The 19,515-nt window shown below is 43.5% G+C and overlaps 1 protein-coding gene across 2 annotated transcripts in view; it reads right to left on the bottom strand.

Annotated features, from left to right (window-relative positions):
* The window catches only part of COL22A1 (collagen type XXII alpha 1 chain), a 235,023-nt gene that overhangs the window by 30,202 nt on the left and 185,306 nt on the right, over positions 1-19,515 (bottom strand). For both annotated transcript variants that reach the window (XR_008235346.1, XM_052788276.1), the window contains exons 38-44: positions 19,092-19,145; positions 18,036-18,140; positions 17,469-17,513; positions 15,270-15,347; positions 9,967-10,002; positions 8,399-8,452; positions 51-95 (exon numbers count right to left, since the gene is read on the bottom strand). Coding sequence is in view for 1 of the 2 variants with exons in the window: in XM_052788276.1 (XP_052644236.1) it covers positions 51-95; positions 8,399-8,452; positions 9,967-10,002; positions 15,270-15,347; positions 17,469-17,513; positions 18,036-18,140; positions 19,092-19,145 (417 nt within the window). In the remaining variant the exon portion in view is untranslated. The remainder of the gene's footprint in view (positions 1-50; positions 96-8,398; positions 8,453-9,966; positions 10,003-15,269; positions 15,348-17,468; positions 17,514-18,035; positions 18,141-19,091; positions 19,146-19,515) is intronic.

Here is a 19,515-nt window from a genome sequence, read left to right on the forward strand (position 1 = left end):
GTCGAAACTGAGTTAAAAGAAAGATGTAATACAGAAGTGAAGTTACATACTGGTTTTCCAGGAGGTCCTCTTTCCCCTGGAGTTCCAGGTAGACCCTACAGATCAAAAGAAAGAAAAAATCATGAAATTATCATACAATAACCCCCTGGTTGCTCCCACACTCTGCTGACTGCTCTGGACTAGCAGATATTTTCTGGCACTGAGCACACCTGCTCCTTGCATGTGACAAACAGTAAACTCCTTTAAATATCTGCAACTTTTAACGTCGTCTGAACCCCTCCTAAATCTCACTTAATCTACCGTGTGACCTTGTTAAAATCATTTGAGTCACACAAAGACTGAAATTGCTTTAGCTTGTCTTCTGGTCACAGGAAACACTATGAACTGCAATAGTGTGAAGGATGAAGCTTTAAATCCCTAAAGACACCTGTAACATGCAAAATCAAGACCTTGTTTTGCACAAACCTTGCAAACAGGTCCCTTGCACCTGAAATAGCAATAAGCCTTTTTGTTTGTTTGTGGGGGTGTATTGTTATCAATTTTCATTGGATGAAGGCGTAGAAATGACCAGGATCCTTAGAATTTAAGGTCCAGGCAGCCATGGTTTGGAAAAGGGATCCCCCCCGCCAATGGACATCTCTTGCCTGTCATTAGCAAGTCATTAGTTTGTTAAAAAAAAACCACAAAACCCAACAAACAAAACAAAACTAAAGATTTTTTTTGAATCTTTGCATAAAGTGATGCTCACATGGGAAACCAAATCTTTGGAACAGGACTGTTGGTCACTGTCCAGATGGTGACAGAAATCTGCATTGCAAGGATCCTTGCAGTGGTGTTGGGACTGGGCGAGATTTCCCTAAACCATTCTTTGCTGAATTCCTGTATCCAGCTGGCCCATCACCCTGTATCATCACTCAAGCATATGCATGTTCTATCCATATTGAGTACCTTAAAGAATATACAAAATATCTTCTATCTATCTTAACCACATACAAAAGGCTGTCCTACGTGACCATTTTTGCATCTGCAGGAACAGTTTCTACTGACCATTTAAAAGCATCTTATCTGTGTTCAGTTTTGTCCATTCCGCAGCAGGACTCACCTGGAGAGGTGTCTGGGATGGTGCCAGGTTCCCCACCCAGGATGTTAATCAACACACTGAAGATACAAGTAGTGGCTTTCAATTGGTCTAGGCTCAGCAGCAGCTACCTAGGGAACTCTCTGAGACTATCCAAAATTTCCACCTGGAAAGCTCCTTTAAAAATTGGTCAAATGCTTCGCCATGAAGGGGACCAGGCGTTCTGTCAATCACCTTGTCTCAGGTTGGTCTGTTGTCTCCAATGAGTTCATTGTATTATTTAAGCAGACAACCAGATGAGGATTTACTTGGCTACCTGTGGATTAATGACTTAAGTGCACTGTGTGTGCTACACCATAATTATGGCTATAGAGCAAACTTGAATTTCATCCTTGTATCTCACTTATAACTTAAATCTCGTACCTCTTGCTAGAGGACAGAGAAAATGGGGAAATATATTGATTGTTCTTTTCTATGTCCACATTAAACACTTCTGAGTGAACAACAACCCTTCAGTTACCTTGACTTTCTAAGAGATGAATAATAAACATGAACTGAAGTGGAGCTAAAGTGGAACTGAAGTAGTACTGAAGTCCGTGGCTGAAAGCTTGTTTCCCGAGGAACTAAACCTTCTGCAAGTGAGAACCAAGAGAAGATAAGGTGTGAAGGAGATTCTTAGTTCATAATTCCCCACAAATGTCCTTCTGGGGAACTGAGTAAATATAAGGAAACACTATAACCATTTATAGTTTTGCTTCTTCCACAGAGCAGCAATGTGAATGTAGAAAATTGTGGGATGTTCCCAAATTCCCTTCTCTTTCACAGATGCTAATTGTCAGGTCATGCTTTTGGCATCCTCTCCACTGTGGTTCTCAACCACTTCTGCAGGTGAGAAGAAGGTTGCCTAAATAACAATTATACAGATTTTATATTCCCAGACCTATTTTGTTCAGGAAGATTCACACAGCATTTGCTTTAAGGAGTGCGATGCAAAGCAAAGAACTTGAGCCATGAGAATCATCCTGGATCAGAAAGCAACACAGAAAAGACAATTCAGAAATGTCTTTCGTGCTGACTATTAATGTAGCTATAAATAAACTATTTCTACCATAGGGCTCGCTGGCAGCCTTTTGCTTAGGGATCTGAAACATGACATGGTACTAACAGTGGAATTTGAGCATTTAAAGAAGATTTATTTAAAGAAGAATATAGGAAAAGACTTCTTAGTTATGAGAAAAGACATACAAGAAGGGAGTGACTAAAACTGAAATCCTGGGAAAGATTTATGCATGGCTGTGATATCCACACGGTATCAGATTGCCTTGAGACAAAAAGGGACGGACTTATTTTCTTGAACGCTGTACAATGTGGAGCTGGTGATGTCTTTAAAAGGGTGCAAATAAGCCAGGGTAAGAAGTTAAGCTATGTGCCATGGCTGACAAATCTGAAAACCACTGCATCCCCAGGAAAAGTCAAACGGTTGAAAGGTACAAGACTGCAAAAAGAGAGTGTCCTTTGAAGAATGCTTGTCTGAGCTGAAATGAACAAACCGGATGGAGGATGATGGCACTTCAGCATGTTGTATTATCAGAGAACAGGCAACTGGAAGCAGAGTCCAAAGTAGAGAAGAGATTGCTGGACTATAGAGGCCTGGAGTTACGAGGGCCAAGCTATAAACATTGCTCAGAGCAGAATGGAAATGCTAGAAGGAAGGCATGGAGGGTATAACTGCATCTGACAAGCTGACTAACAGGGGACAAAACTGGAAATGAGAAAGCCAGAAAATTAAAAAAAAGAACTTAAAAGAGTCTGCCAAAAAATCTGCATGGCACTGAAAAGAAATGCTGATAATGCAATGTAGGAATGTGCACAGACCCAAATAACAACCAGTGTTGGAAAGATCATAAATTTTGAACACTTTCAGGAGTTTGCTGCCAACAATGGTTGGCACAAAGTAGAATATCCCATGAGTGGTACAGCATACCAGTGCAGGAGAAAGATGTCAGCAATGAGGGGGTATGATGCACAGGACCCAGACTTCTCTATTCGTCTGCAAAATCTGACACACAGGAATGGTCTCTAACTGGGAACTGACGGAAGCTGTGCAGATGACACGCTGAAAAATGATGCTCAGGTAAGTGATGTACGCAAAAATAAAAGAGAAAGTGTGTAAGGAAACCAGTCACACAGGCTTAAGGTGGCATAGTCTTATTACAAGACTGAAAATTAAACTTGAAATGCCATAGCTTAAATATATAAGTCCCAGGAATAAAAAGCCAATAGGAGGTTTATTAAGTGTACTGTGGTTTGGGGTGTATGCACCCTAAAACAAACACAAAGACTCCTTGGAACTGTCCTTCTAACTGTATGGGAAAACCAACCCCAGAACAGAAAACTCTGCTTTTCAGATCCAATGGCAGTAATGTATGCATATACAAAGTTTTTGTAATTACGAAAATAAATGGAGGGGAAGATTAAGTTCCCAGTAACACTAGAACTTAGTTATCATAAATAATTAACATAATTAAAAAGTGATTAATTCAATGTTTATGTTAATTAAAATTATCATAACCAAAATACAGAAAGAGCCTATTAAATGGGTGCCCTCAGTGCTAATAGTAGAAGAGAATGTCTCATTCAGATTGTTTTCTAATCTAAGGGAACTAAGTAGGTACGTTGAACAGAAACATTTTATCTCCCAGCAGGCAGACAGAGGAAAGTGGGTGCTTCCCCAAAAATGTGTAGTGTAAGGGTATTTTGTCAGAGAGCGTCTGCTCCTTTAGGGGTATCTTGTCAAGGACCTTTTTCAATGCAACAAGAGAAAATAAGGAGGAAGCCATAAATAAGAACATACAGGGACCTGACCGACAAATAAGGCAGTGATGGTAACCAAACCTGGACAGTCACACTAATGGATGAAGGCATGTGGAAGTGTGAGAAGGTTTATTCCAGCAAGGTTATCTGATCTGCGACCTTGTCAATTTGGAAACTAAGGGAAAAGGAGGAAATTGGAAACAAAATATACCAAGACGCAGACCTAACAAGAAACAAACCTTGCCGCTCATACTAACTGATGATCTATCAAGAAAACATAGGCTGCACTTCCAGGAAGATCACCCTGCACTTTGCAAGTGACAAGATTGTAAACCAGGGGGACCCTGAACTGGGAGGTTGCCAGAATTGATAGAGCTGTGGACATGCATGAGGGGATGTGCCAGGGAAGGGGGAGCAGAGAGGAACAAACAGCAGGGTAGACAGAAAAGGGTATAAAAGAGGTCAGTCATGCATAAAATAGGGCTGGTCAGTGCAGTTGTCTGGCTGAGTCCTGCACCTGATCACCATGGTTTGTCTTAACATCTTTTATCTTCTTACTAAACCTTTTCTTAACTATCTCTCTGCATAATGTGCATGTGTGCTGCAAGGACTAAGTGCCAGCTACTGGTGAGACCTGCAAGTGCATGTGAGTGAAAACTGGTGCCAGCTACTGGAGTCAGACCAGGGGTGTAGGCTCCCTTAGCCTCTGTTGTCAGTTACTGGAGCGAGCGCAGGGGTCTTTAACCTCCTGCCGCTGGGGCGGGAATGGTGTGTGTTCCCAAAACCACCTATTGGGGTCAACAGCATGAGCAAGGGGAGTGAGGGCTCCACGACTGTGGCTGGCATGGGACCACAGGTCACAGCCCCTGTGCCTGGCGCCAGCTGGGATGGGATAAGTGTCTGTACCTTCCCCAGTGCTGGTGTGTGTGTGTGTGTGTGTGTGTGTAGCAGGGGGGTGTATTCACCAGCAAACTTCAAGCTGGATCAGCTAGCAAGTAGGGGGACTTGGGTATAGGCCGGGTATCAGGTGGGCAAGGGGTCCATGCTGGTATGCCTGTTAGGAACCATGAGTGTGGAGTGCGCGAGGGACAAGTGCATGAGCGTTGCACGTTTGCAGCGAGCATCAGCCTGGACCAGCAGGCAAGTAGGGACCCGTGGGGAGGGTAAGGGGCTCTGGGATCTGGGCAGGGGTGCCAGGACAGAGGGACTGTGCCAATGCTCGAAGGATCTGCAAATATGTGTGTACTTGTGAACCTAGAGAGTGCTGTGTGTGTGCCACCACTAGTGACCTTCTGTCTTTGCCAGCTGAAGAGATGAAGGGGACTTGGCTGTCTATGTTTATGCTCTATGTGAGTCCTATATGTAGGTGCTGTTGAAGGCAACACCTTGTCTGTGGCAGTCTGTGTGATCAGCGACGTCAGCGTCCATGTCTGCATCTCTGGGATTCATGTGCAGCTTTGTTACTGGTTGAACCTACAAATGGGAAAGCAACAGCCACATCCCTCCATCTGGGCAGAGACCCTGGGTCTTGGGCACCAGAGGCCGGGCAGGAGGGACCTGGTCAGGAGCGGCTGGAGGAGGCAGCCATGCACCCAACATCACTTAACACGCAGAATTATTTTTTGCAACTTTCAGAATATGAGATAGATTTGGCCAATTTCTCTGAAGAACATACTTAAGGCTATGCTTTTTTAATACTTGATACAGGAATACTGCCAGCTTAAAATGTGACTTGGATTTTTTTTTTTTTTTTCCAAAAGCAAGCACAAATAATATTTGAAGTAATTGTGGGCATGAAAGTAGGCATGATATGTGGTAGTCCTGTTATGGAGCAAACTAGTCCTACTACAGGGAAAAACACAGAACACAAAAAGCCTACAGAAAGCACTTTTCAGGCTTTAAGAATTGGAGCTTTAGTTAAGTGGGAAAAAAATACAAATTTAAAGACAAGAAAATAATGTACACGGGAAAAAGACAACATGTCTCAGTTTTGTCTCAGAAGAGAATCTGTTGGGATTTACAGACAGTGAACTCTAGAGGGTTCATCCAAATAAACACCAAGCCTTTTGCTAAGAGTAACAGAACAAAGCCAAACCAGCATGACTGTACTGTAAACCTGGACAAGGATTTTCAAAAACCTAAATTTTAATAAAACAAGACACTGTCCTGAGAACTCTTGATGTTTGATCAAGCTGCCAATAGATGTTTCAAAAGGTGACCTTGGGCAGTGCTATTGCAAAAAAATGTGGCACATGCTTTTAGGGCACTAGAAAGAAGCTAGAATGTAGTCATGTAAAAAACCCCAATATATTCACCTATGGGAGATAATTCTGGACAAAGCTATTGCAGAAAAAGTATTGACTCTTCCACCTCCCCAAATATAACTGTAAATCTGATTTGGCAATATCAGGGAATACAACTTATAGCAGACACACTGCCAAGAGCACCTGATGAGTCTGCAACTGGAAAAAATAATGCAGAGAATAACCTAATGTATGTAAATGTGATTTAAAAGAATTATTCAGTCTCAGAAAAAACATGGAATATATTTGCAAAGGCCACAGCAAAAGACAAGACATTAAGGCAAGTCATTTAGGCTATTGCCACTGAATGGCTTGGGAATTACATGGCAAATTCATATTAGCAATTCAAATTGGAGCTTTCCTAACTGATGACATGCTGTTTAAACACAACAGAGTACAAAAATGGGCATGCTTCAAAGAATACAGGAATACTACATTGATATAGAAGAGTGCAAAAGCAGAACAAAAAATCCTTTGTACCAGTCATAAATGAAAGTGGAGATCAAGAAACTGCAAATGCATGATCTTGTCAAAATCCCTGCTGTTATACCAAGAAATGTTAGTGTGCCCTGCAGTTACATTTACACATCTTGCATAGAGGTAGAATTGCTTAATAGGTGATCAACCAGAATACAGAGAGCTCCTAAAAGACATATGCAGTGCAATTAAAACATTTAGTGTAATAGAGGATGTGTTTTATAAGAAACATAAGGAATGATTCTGTTCGGGTAATTTTCTGGGGGGGGAAAGATGTAAAGGCTGTGGTATTGACTCTCCAAGAACTGACCAGTCAATGCTGATCTGAGTAGAGCCAGAAAGACTCAGAAAAGCTGGCTCTGACACTCTCCTCACATAATACAGCTGTAATAAACCCATCTATTGTATCTCTTGTTTAAAACCTCTAGGTTAAAAATCTCAAACATCTGAGATAAGGTGAGGAGCTCTAGGGGCAGTTAGCAGAACACAATCAATCCCAGATCTGTGGCTGCTCAGGGACACAAGGCGATGGAGGCAAAGGACCATTTTTACTATCATGGGCTTTGGAGGAATACCCTGGCCATAATCATCTGTCTCATGACAAAGTATGTGGGAATAAAACAAGACCTTCTTCTCCAAACACTTCAGGAGGAAAGGAGATCCATCCCGTAGGAAAGTACACCCTTTAGGCCAGCCGATATACATCAGTAAAGCTATACTAGGGATGAAAATCTCTTGCTATGGACTTCACGAAAGCTGGTACCCATTTCAGACATGACAGCACCATAAAGCAGCGCTGAGGAGGAAAGCTACAGAAGGCCACTACCCCCTCCCCATAGTGTTTCCTCAACAGGCACAAATCCAAAGATCAAGCCTTTCAAAATCTTCAGAGCCCCCATGCTGGTTTTCCTCCAGGACTGTTTTCCACGTCACAGAGCTGGCTGACCAGTAGAGAAAAACACCTCTCCCCTTTCTGATTCAACACTGCGACAAAGCCGTGCAGCGAGAGGGGTCAGCTTTCCAGCTGGGAATCTGCCACTTTTCTCTCTGTCCTTCAGCTCCATGACAGACATTGGAATAGGCTGCCCAGGGAAGTGGTTGAGTCACCATCCCTGGAGGTATTCAAAAAGCGAGTGGACGGGGTACTTCAGGACATGGTTTAGTGGGCATGGTTGATGGTTGGACTCGATGATCTTGAAGGTCTTTTCCAACCTAAATGATTCCATGATTCTACAATTCTATGACTCACCCACTGAGACAGCAGGAGTGAGGACAACGCACCAAGAGGTTAAAATGTCATCTCTCATGCACAGCAGCAGCAAAATGAACTCACAAAGAGCTTTTTAACAGCTGTGGTCCTGTTTTCATAGAAATATTACAGGTTACTTATCTGAGTGGCTTCTAAGAAGTTCTTAGACAGCTTAACAATTGTCCTTTACCAATGTGTGATCGTTCCCCAGTGTATGCTGCCAAGTTCCTTCTCCAGTGTCATTTTAAAATGGTTCAGTGGTAAAGTCCACCGTTTTCCTTTAGACAACCCTCCTTAGCCTAATTGTTTTCCACTCTGACATCCTAACATGTAAGAGCGCCATTTACTGCGAATCATCTCCATTGGACCATCCTAGTAACACTCAATGACGGCAGTTGAGTATGAGCACAATTTTTAGGGAAAACAGATTTGAGCATTGGTGAATTTCTTGAGCACTTACACTTCTATTTTACTTACATCCTGGCCAGGAGGCCCCTGTGGTCCAGGGATACCAGGTACACCACGGGGACCCTGGTAGGGAGAGAACAGACAAACCCACTAACGTGAACAGCACTTATCAGGTGCTTCTTAGCTGAAGAAAAGAAATTCCCAACCCAATAGTTATTGGGAAAAAAATTAACTAGCAGTTAAAGAACTATGAGAGAGTTTAATAAAAAAAAAAGTCACATTGCACTATCACAGTATTAGTTATTTCTGTGCCTCAGGGGACTTTACATGCATCACTAAAGTCAAGCCTCACATACCTTGATGGAAAGGTAATGATGACTTTTGTCCTGGTTTCAGCTGGGATAGAGTTAACTGTCTTCCTAGTAGCTGGTACAGTGCTATGTTTTGAGTTCAGTATGCGAAGAATGTTGATAACACTGATGTTTTCAGTTGTTGCTCAGTAGTGTTTAGACTAATGTCAAGGATTTTTCAGCTTCTCATGCCCAGCCAGTGAGAAAGCTGGAGGGGCACAAGAAGTTGGCACAGGACACAGCCAGGACACCTGACCCAAACTGGCCAACGGTGTATTCCATACCATGTGACGTCCCATCCAGTTTAGGAACGGGGAAGTGGGGGGGGGCAGGGTTTCACCGCTCGGGGACTGGCTGGGTGTCGGTCGGTGGGTGGTGAGCAATTGCACTGCGCATCATTTGTACATTCCAATCCTTTCATTATTGCTGTTGTCATTTTATTAGTGTTATCATTATCATTATTAGTTTCTTCCTTTCTGTTCTATTAAACCGTTCTTATCTCAACCCACGGGTTTTGCTTCTTTTCCCGATTTTCTCCCCCATCCCACTGAGTGGGGGGGAGTGAGTGAGCGGCTGCGTGGTGTTTAGTTGCTGGCTGGGGTTAAACCACGACAACTTTATAGGCGGGTAAGTTTATGAACTGGGAGAAAATATGAGCGAGCACAGGACTGTAGAAGAGAAAAGAAGGTCCAGCTCCTCAGTGCCAAGCTAGTATGGTGGCTAGGACTGCCTGTAGTGCTGGAAATTCATGCCAGCTCAATACTGAGACCACAGTATACAGTTATTTGTTTCACACCAATGGACTGCATTCTTGTAAAACTGCATGTTGAGGAACTAGGTATGTTTGGTGAACAACGAAATGCAGGGTTTTCTGTAAGACTTAAGTGAGAAAAATGATTAAAAATGGTTTATTTTAAACCTTTGAGGCCTTGCTATAAGACATAGCAGTGTACCTTGAATTATGTGCCTTGAAATAATTTTTTTGAATGAAGGGTTAAGCGAGTGACTCATTCTTTCTTTTATAGGACTGTGTTGACAGGTAAGGAAAAGTTGTCACAATGCCAAGAGTCTCAATCAACTTTTTCTCACAACTCAATATAGCAGACAAGTAGCTGGTAACGCATAAGTGAAGTCCCCTTCAGAGGGTCAGCCACCCTGTGACCCTACTATCCTTGGGCAAAAAGAAACTAATTAAACATGCCTTCATGAAATCAGTGGTAGAAACAAAATCAATGTGATTGTCCCCTCCCCATAAAATCTGGGTGTAGTTAGAAAGACATACTGTACCAATGACCCTTTGTCTCCTGGGGGTCCCACAGGGCCCTGCAAAAAGAAAAGACAGCAATCAAAACACTAGCAGAGCTTAAAATTAACACCCACCTTGGCTGATCAGGGTGGGTCCTGAAGCACCAAGATAACAAAAATTGGAGAAGAAAGGGTCAGGAAAAGGAGCGAGTTTGACAGGCTGCTCAAACAGATATTGTGGGAATGTGCAATACTCACGGTAGGATGTTTAGGGGAAGGATCAAAGGCAGAGTAAGGAAGAAATCGAGGTGGATCATGGAGGAAAAAGTACGAGAAAAAAAAGAGAGGAAAAGGGACTAAAGAGGACAGTTGTATCCTAACATGTTGCTTGTCTGACTGAGCCCTGCACTTTATCACTACAGCCCATCCTATGTTCTCATTAAATCCTATTTGTAACACTCTTCAGCATGGGTGAGCTCATTAATCTGAGCTCATGTGGTTGAATGTTAGTGAGCTTCAAGCTAGATAAGCTGGTGAGTAGGAGAGGTCTGGATGCCAGCAACTAGGTTGCAAGGCTCTGAACCCAGGGGGCTTGCAGGTCTGCCAGCAACTGGAGGACACTGGGGTGCAGAGGCCTGGGTACTGGGCAGAGTAGGTGTCCAAGACCATCTGCTAGAAAGACCCGTATTTCATGTGTATATTCCAACAGTGGCCTTCAAACCTGATCAGCTGGAGAAGAGAAGCAGGATCAAGACATCCTTGTTCGTGTTTCTGAGAGTGCTGTTTAGATTTATGTAAGTGTTGATAAATGCCTTATTCTCTGCATTGGTCTGTGTGGCTGCACGCATGTGTGCGTAGGTGTGTGTGTTGCATATGCATATGCCCATCGGCAATACATGCTCAGCATCACTACTGGATGGACTTGGGGACACAGAACCCCAGCACCCTTGCATCTGTTCGGCTGGGACAGGACAACTCTGCCCAGGTCCTGAAGACCACTGTATTGAGCTACCTCTAACACAAGGAAAGGCATCCCACAGGACCTGTACGCTCTTTAAATGAGGTCAAAGCAGGGAGTTCAGTGGGCTTGCACATGCTATTTGTTTGGGGATGCAACTTAAAAAGATGCAACCGAGTAGAATGAGCCACTAGAAGGTATCCACTTCTATAGGAACACCACAGAATTGATGTGGTACCCATATCCAGCATGGATGAGTCAGTCTGGCATTCCAAACACACCCAAAACAAGGCTTGACCTCACATCTCTGAGGCTGTGTTTGAATAAATTGGCTCACACTATGACTCCTCTCCCTTTGGTTTCTATTTCAGGCACATTAATTCACTAATCCTCATACAGTCCTCCATGCAAGATGCCTTAACGCTCTGCTCAAGCAAAGGCTAAATATGTAACTCTGAATTCACAGTAACATGAACAGGGCAAGGCAGAGCAAGACCCTTCTACTTCTGCAGCACACACATTCATTAGGCAAACTCAGCATGAGCATGTGAATTCACCCCATTCCTCCAAGCAGTCCCCTCTCCTGCTTATGGTTCAGTTAGGAAGAACACACTCTGCTAAAACTCAGTTTATGGCTCAGTGTTATGTAAATAGTAACTCAATACTTTAGAAGACAAAGTAAAAAAATCCTAATCTGTATACCTTTTATGCAGGGAGCAAAGCCCAAGAGATGTTAAGGGCACAGGAAGAGCCAGGGTGAGCACTCCAATTAAAAAGAGTTGCTGTTTCACAGCTCTGAAGCTGAAAGTATTATACACACAATTTTGTCATATTGCTACAAAGGGTATAGGCTGACACCTTTAATTTGGCGTGTAATATGCACTGAAGCAGCTCCACTGACTTTATTCTATTTTTTATTGTGGGACTCAGTCTTTGTGAAAGCCTGATGGATTCAAGGTTACACAGTGCTTTTCAAATTCCAGAGTCTTTGCACTGGAGCTGAGGTTACGATGAATCTACAGTGGAGAAAACCATCATAATAGTTATTTTAAAAAAAAGCATTAAGTGAAGCAGATTAAATAAATAAAAACAAGTCAATCAGGAATAGTGTAGTATGTAGGTGGCTAGTCATCCTGCCAGTGGTCAAACAATGGTGACATAGAAAAAAAGTAATCCTCTGGTGTGAGACAAGCGATGGTCTACATTTGGAGTCAAGTTCTTAGTCATTTGTGTTCATGGATATGTGGATGCTAAAGCCCCAGTGAAGAATAACTTTGTCATCTGGTGTATATCAGGGTGCAGAAGTGAACTCACCTACCCCTGTACTGAAACTAGAAATCAGTAATTAAAAACTAGCCACAGTCATGTGACTTTCAAACAAGCCAAATGCTCATTTGCTAATTTCATTTTAATTTTAGTATTAACGACTGAATATTACGAAATGCAAGAACACTACTGTTCCTGAGATAAATCATAACAGATAACACCCAGCAGATCTTCAATCATCGGTCACCCTGTGAGGACCATGAAGGCCATGACACAGTCACTGTGTGAAACATGACTGACCCAGTCTGCATTGCCATATATAGTAGTCAGTGAGGCAAAAGCAAATTTTAAGTGGAAATACACCCCAGAAAGCTAGATTTGTCAACCAGTATTACACAGTAATACGACATCATTTCAAGGTAATTTCCTGTACTAATTGGGAAACTTATATCTAGATAGCCACAGCATGGAATAAATGACTGTGATTGGTACAGTACCATGGCATGTACAAGGGGTTGCAAAAGAATGCAAGGTCTCAGATGTGAAGCTCGTGAGGTTCAACAAGGCCAAGTGCAAGGTCCTGCACCTGGGTCAGGGCAACCCCAGGTATCAATACAGGCTGGGGGATGAAGGGATTGAGAGCAGCCCTGTGGAGAAGGGCTTGGGGGTACTGGTGGATGAAAAGCTGGACATGAGCCAGCAGTGTGTGCTTACAGCCCAGAAGGCCAACCGTGTCCTGGGCTGCATCAAATGAAGCGTGACCAGCAGGTCAAGGGAGGTGATTCTCCCCCTCGACTCCACTCTGGTGACAGCCCACCTGCAGTACTGCCTCCAGCTCTGGGGTCCCCAGCACAGGAAAGACCCATGGACCTGTTGGAGCGGGTCCAGAGGAGGGCCACAAAAATGATCGGAGGGATGGAACACCTCTGCTATGAAGAAAGGCTGAGAGAGTTGGGGTTGTTCAGCCTGGAAGAGGAAAGGCTCCAGGGAGACCTTATTGTGGCCTTTCAATACTTAAAGGGGGCTGCTAAGAAAGATGGGGACAGACATTTTAGTAGGGCCTGTTGCAATCGGACAAGGGCTCATGGTTTTAAACTAAAAGAGGGTAGATTTAGACCAGATACAAGGAAGAACTTTTTTACAATGAGAGTGGTTGCTTTGGGTTTGTGTGGTGGGGTTTTGGTAGCAGGGGAGGGGCTGCAGGAGTGGCTCCTGTGAGAAGCTGCTAGAAGCTTCCCCGGCTCCAAGTCAGATCCACCGCTGGCCCAGGTTGAGCCCATCAGCGACGGCGGTAGCGCCTCTGGGAGAACAGATTTCAGAAGGGGAACCTGCAGTGAGTGAGGGGACTGGAATGTGAGAGGAACCCCTCTGCGGATACCGAGGTCAGTGAGGAAGGCAGGGAGGAGGGGATGCCCCCGCAGCCCGTGGGGAGACGGCAGGCTGTCCCCCCCCAGCCCATGGAGGGGAGCGGGGGAGCAGATGCCCACCTGCAGCCCGGGGAGAGAGGAGCCCACGCCGGAGCAGGGGGATGGATGCCCCCCGATGGCCGCCACTCCGTGGGAAAGCCCGCGCTGGAGCAGGCTGTGACTGAAGGACTGCAGCCCGGGGAAAGGACCCACGCCAGGGAAGTTTGTGAGGAACTGTGGTCTGTGGGAAGGACTCATGTTGGAGCAGTTTGTGAGGGACTGCCTCCCTTGGGAGGGACCCCACGCTGGAGGAGAAGAGCATGAGGAGTCCTCCCCCTGAGGAGGAAGGAGCGGCAGAGACAAGGTGTGACGATCTGACCCCAACCCCCATTCCCCGTCCCCCTGCGCTGTCGGGGGGGGGGAGGTCAAGAGAACCGGGAGTGGAGTTGAGCTGGGAAGGAGGGAGGGGTGGGGAGAAGATTTTACTGCTCATTATCCTTGTTTTGATTTGATTGGTAGTAAATTTATTTTGTTTCTTCCCCAAGTTGAGCCTGTGTTTTGCCCGTGACCATAACTGGTGAGTGATCCCTCCCTGTCCTTGTCTCGACCCATGAGCTTTTCTTTATATTCTCTCCTCATCCCACCAGGGCCAGGCAGGGAGGACTGAGCGAGCAGCTTCATGGTGCTTTGTTACCAGCTGGGCTTAAACCATGACAGTGGTAAAATACTGGAACAGGTTGCCTAGAGAGATTGTAGATGCCCCATCCCTGGAAACATTCAAGTTTAGGTTGGACGGGGCTCTGAGCAACCTGGTGTAATTGAAGATGTCCCTGCTCATTGGAGGGGGGTTGGACTAGATGACCTTTAAAGATCCCTTCCAACCCAAACTGTTCTATGATTTGATGATTCTATGTCCTCTAGCAATTACAGCTAGGAATAAAGTTTGCTTCCTTCTAAACTTATTTCTCTTGCATATTCAGTGCATATCTGGAGGACTCTGAGTAGAGGTACAGTCAGAGCACTCCCAAATCCTCCTCATCTCAAGAGGAGCGGTACATGCCAAATAATTGATCAAACCACAGCGATATGAAAACCCAAACTTTCCAGAGCAGACTCCCAAATACACCTCGTGACCTACTGATAAAGGTATACCTTCAACACTGTCAGCAGGAGGTGATAGTAGAGCTGGATGAGATTTATCTAAAACTTTGTGGGAATTTATGGGGACGATGGGTCTCTTGGAATGCAGCAATTTAAGTAATCTGATTTTGTATTTCCCTATCAGAGCACTGACTGTGTCACTGATGTGGGTATGTGTGTCACACTCATCCCTTCTAATGGGGTGACAGCAGGGTTAAACCTCCCCAGCAGACCAGTCCTGCTGGCTTAGCACAGATCTCAACTCACATCCACAGCCAATGTGTCAAGATGATGCAGAAAAGCCACAAGTAACAGCCAGTGATATCAATCACTTCTATAGCACTTCTCTGCCTTTCTCTTTCAACTAAAACCAAATTCATCAAGAGCCCTCACAACAGACGTGTAGACATCTGAGCCACAAATGGCAGCCTCTGGACTAGTCTGCGGTTTGCATCTTCAGAGGGTAAAATGTCCCACAGGCTTCCTGGCACAGCTGAGCACAGGCAACGCATTCCCCAGATGGCAACAGGTAAGTGTTCGCCTTGTTACAGGTTGCAGCGGGACCTGCTACTTACAGGGGGTCCAGCCAGCCCAATTCCTGGCACACCTCTGTCTCCTGGCTGTCCAGGGAGGCCAGGAGCTCCCCTCTCACCCTGAAACAAAGGAAAAAGTTAAAGGCTTTGTGCACCGTTGAGAAAATATGCTGAAATGCAATCAGGTTTTACAACAGAACATAACACTGATACATCCTGACCTGATCCTGCCCACCAAGGAACGGTGTCAGGTTGTGGCAGCATGGGGATATGGCAGAGTTACTGTCACATCATGCCAAGAAAACTGCCCCCTTCCTTCACACGAGCTCCAGCCCACATCTGTGAGCACTCACACAACATTAATGTGTGCCACATTGTATAACTGAGTGGGAACACAGCCTCTACAAGTATTTTATTTTAGTGCATGGCATCCAATTTCCAGCATTCGCAATTGCCTGCAGGGTATTAGGCTCCCTCCTTGGCCCAGGGAAGCACTGAGCACCATAACGTGCTTTTCTTTCTCTGTGTTTCTATGGTAGATGGCTAACCTGCAAACATTGCTAAGTCCAGATTATTTATCCAGGGAAGACAGACTTAGGGATGTTCAGTTACATCTTAATATTCTCCTTTCCTTCATCAACATAGGCCTACTCACAGAAGTCTATGAATAATTTTTTGCAAAAAAATAATTCAACCTTCTACCACTCTCTCTAGAGGACTATACTACAAAAGGAGAGACTTCCCTTCTAGAAAACAGGATTTTCAATAGTAAAACCTGCAGAGCACAGACAACCACTTGACACTGTTTAATAGGCACTGTAGACAGAGGGTTGAGAAAGAATTCAGCTGCAATACTTTAAATTTAATGTCTGTTCTCTTGTTATAGGGAGAAATCAAATAAGATTTTTATGGATTGTATTGCAGTTGTGAGATTCGGTCTCATGTTGGCAGTAGACTTATAACAATGAATCTTATTTATGTTAGTTATTATTACAGTATCTCCAGCTATATAGAAGCATGATAGAAGAATTGTTACCCGTGGATTCTGCCCCCCCAAAAGTCAGTCTGCAATATCTCCTAACTTTCTTCCTTTTCTTTTTTTCTTCTTAAACTAATCTTATATTACAAAGAAACAATACTGCAAGGACAATGAGAGAAAATGTACTCTGATTAGTTCAAACACTCCAGCACATCCTTTATCTGTTATTTTATTCAAGAACATAATTTCAATACAAAAAGTTAAATAGTATTTTCCCATACACAATTAAGATTCTTACCATATTGTGTTGATACTGAATAGAATATTTCATAAGATTTCTTTTAGTGGTTTTTTTCTGACTTTTATATTAATTCTTAGTCTATTATTGTCTCTATATTCTGAACTGTCAAAGAGGTATACAACAGAATACAATGCATTTATACAGAATGCAGCAAAACCAAAAGAAAACACTTCATAGCAGTTTGGTTATTTCAAAAATACGGGACCTAGATGAATCTCGTCTCATACTGCTATATTCCTACTTATATGATTTATAGAATCTATTTCAACATCCTAGTATTCTTCCAATCCAGATCAGGACACGGTCATTTCAAAGAGAATTTCTGACATATCTGATTGAAGATTCAAGCACAATCCAGGTGTTCCCAGAAGGAAATGTTTTTGCTGTTTTATTCCCTTCTCTATTTGTTGTGTACTTATAAGGGAATAAACATTATTTTCAGCTGAAATTAGTGTCATTAACTTAACAAACTAGCTAGTCTTAGCCTTAACTACAAAACAAGAGGGCAAACCAGGACTATCTGGTCCCATTAGAAAATAATTCATATCCTCCTTGAGAGAGGTGAAGGAAATGAGTGCTCAGGAGGACTGCTCTTTGAGGGGCTGACAAGCGGTCTCAAGACTAGGTCATCCTTTAGCTATGCAATGCCTCTCTTTCTGTATGGATTAAAGGTCCCCAGTCACAGCTTCCCTGAAAAAGTGTGCATTTAGTCCTTAGTCTGTGTTGAATTCACATAATGCTGGAAGAAATTTTAAATGTGGAAAGTGAACACAGCTGATTTATATCTTAATATTTACATCTACAGACATATTGGAATAATAAAGAAAGGCTAGAAGTGCACTTTTGAGGGACAGCTTCACAAACTCTATTTTCCAGTGAAAAACAGACCATGTTTTCACCATAACTTTTTCTCCAGTTCCAGCGATGGAGAGAAGCAGTCCACAATAAAGTCCATGCTCACCTTATGTCCAAAGGGTCCTGGCAAGCCTGGTGGGCCTCTTTGCCCCTAAAGTGACAGACCGAAAACCAGAAAACAGTCACCATGCAGCCAAACAGGAGCCTGGACTTTGACACAATCAAGGCAGCAATCAACCCCCTCACCACGCTCCTTAGAATCATCAAATAGTTTGGGTTGGAAGGGACCTTTAAAGCAAAATAAATAATCTGCTAATTTGACTAGAATTAAATGCTTTTAGGGATCCTCCATCAAGCTAAGCATTTTTGTACTGGTCACAAGGACAATGATTACTCCTTGTGGAAGTCTCCAATTTCAATGGCCACCATGGCACACTGAAGGGGGTTTAATGTTCAGAAATACAGCTTCAGTTCTCTCTGCCTTTTTGGATGCAGCAGTGTGATCTGCAGCATTTTGCACAACCAGGCCTTTTGTGTCTTCAGGTAGACAGCCTGCGAGCACTCGTGACAATGCAGCCTAAGTTTACCACAGATCCACCGGTCTCCTGCAGAAGTCATGCTCATCTATCTCACACTGAACTACTCAAGCGCAAAGCTTGCCAGCAGAACTTACCTGTTCTCCATCTTTACCCTTACCAGGCAAACCTGGCTCTCCAGCAGGCCCTGGCTCACCAGCTGGCCCAGGTAAACCCACTTTTCCTTCTTTTCCAGGATCACCCTGTAGAAGACAATCCAGCAAAACTCTTAGTAGCATACTAAAGACCATTCCTGTCTCAGGTCTTTCATTGGGACCGAAAGCCTTCTCATCTGAATTTCTCTTGGTATCATAGGACACCCTCTTTTACGAGAAGCCTTTTCCTTCAGTAATCTCTAGGCATTTGTAATTTTCCTTAAGGAAAGTAAAAAGAGACTTCAAAATATTTTGGGAACCAGCTATATGAGAGAGCCCCTGGTCCACACATGACGCTGAGGTAGATCTAAGTAACCTGGAAGATGATTTGACTGAAGGGGCTGGGATTCATCCTCTTTTAATCCCCATATATATGCATATATGAGGCCATGTTTCTGATTAATCATTCCTACTCCAGCAAACAAAGATCAGGACTCCAGCATGCTGGGCACTGTGCAATGTATGAGCAAATTAGAAACACCTGACCTCAGAAAGCTCACTGCCTAGCTATGAGATGGGACATAACAATGAGGCAAGGCAGGCAAAAGGTAAGCAAGGATGCAGTGGAAAGCTGAACTAATGGTGCCATTACAACAGCTTATCAGGAAAGCAGAAATCTCAGTTTCCTAACCATGAAAGCCAGTTTTTCTTCCATCTTTGGATTTACAGTGATGAATAGCAGGTACTTAAAACACCAAATCACCGCTCATGTCAGGTGATGAGGACAACAGAAGATCATCATTGCAAAATGTGTAGCAGTGACTTCACTGTATCCAGTTGTATTTCAGTGGTTTTATTAGGCAAAATACAAGGCTGCAACAAGGTGAAAACTTTATAGCATGTGTAATAGAGGAGGTCAGACAAGATGATCTAATGAGCCCATGTATCTTAACTGTCCACAAACCTATGAAATAATTTCCCAGTTCAGGCTGCTTCTGTTCCAGGTTACTTAAAATGCCCAAGAAGAAAAGAAACAAATCCATGAAAGAAAAAACTCACCTTTTCCCCCTTTTCTCCTTCCTTCCCTGGTAGTCCAGGGTCTCCAGGCACACCCTGGAGAGAAAAGAACTTTAAAGCTTAAAAATTTCTTTTTAGGCAGTATTTGATCCTAAAGCAAAAGGATAGACCTGTGGGTTCAGTACAATCTATCTCAAGGATTAGTATCAGTTTTACATTTCCCAGTACAGACAACCTGTAATCCAGAGAACACCACAGAATAGCTGTGTACCAAGTGCTTAAAGGAGGTTTGTTTTTTTTTTTTCAATATAAAAAAGAGCTGAACAGCAATAGCAGAAATTGAGCTAATCCCAGATTTGTGCATTCTCCTTCTACCAATAACTATTTTTTTCATTTTGTGAAATCCTCAGCAGTTCCTAATCCATTACGAACCCCCAATCATCACCTCTGTATCAGAGAAGCCAAA

Source organism: Harpia harpyja, chromosome 5 (assembly GCF_026419915.1).
Source record: "Harpia harpyja isolate bHarHar1 chromosome 5, bHarHar1 primary haplotype, whole genome shotgun sequence".
In the NCBI taxonomy this organism is placed as follows: domain Eukaryota; kingdom Metazoa; phylum Chordata; class Aves; order Accipitriformes; family Accipitridae; genus Harpia; species Harpia harpyja.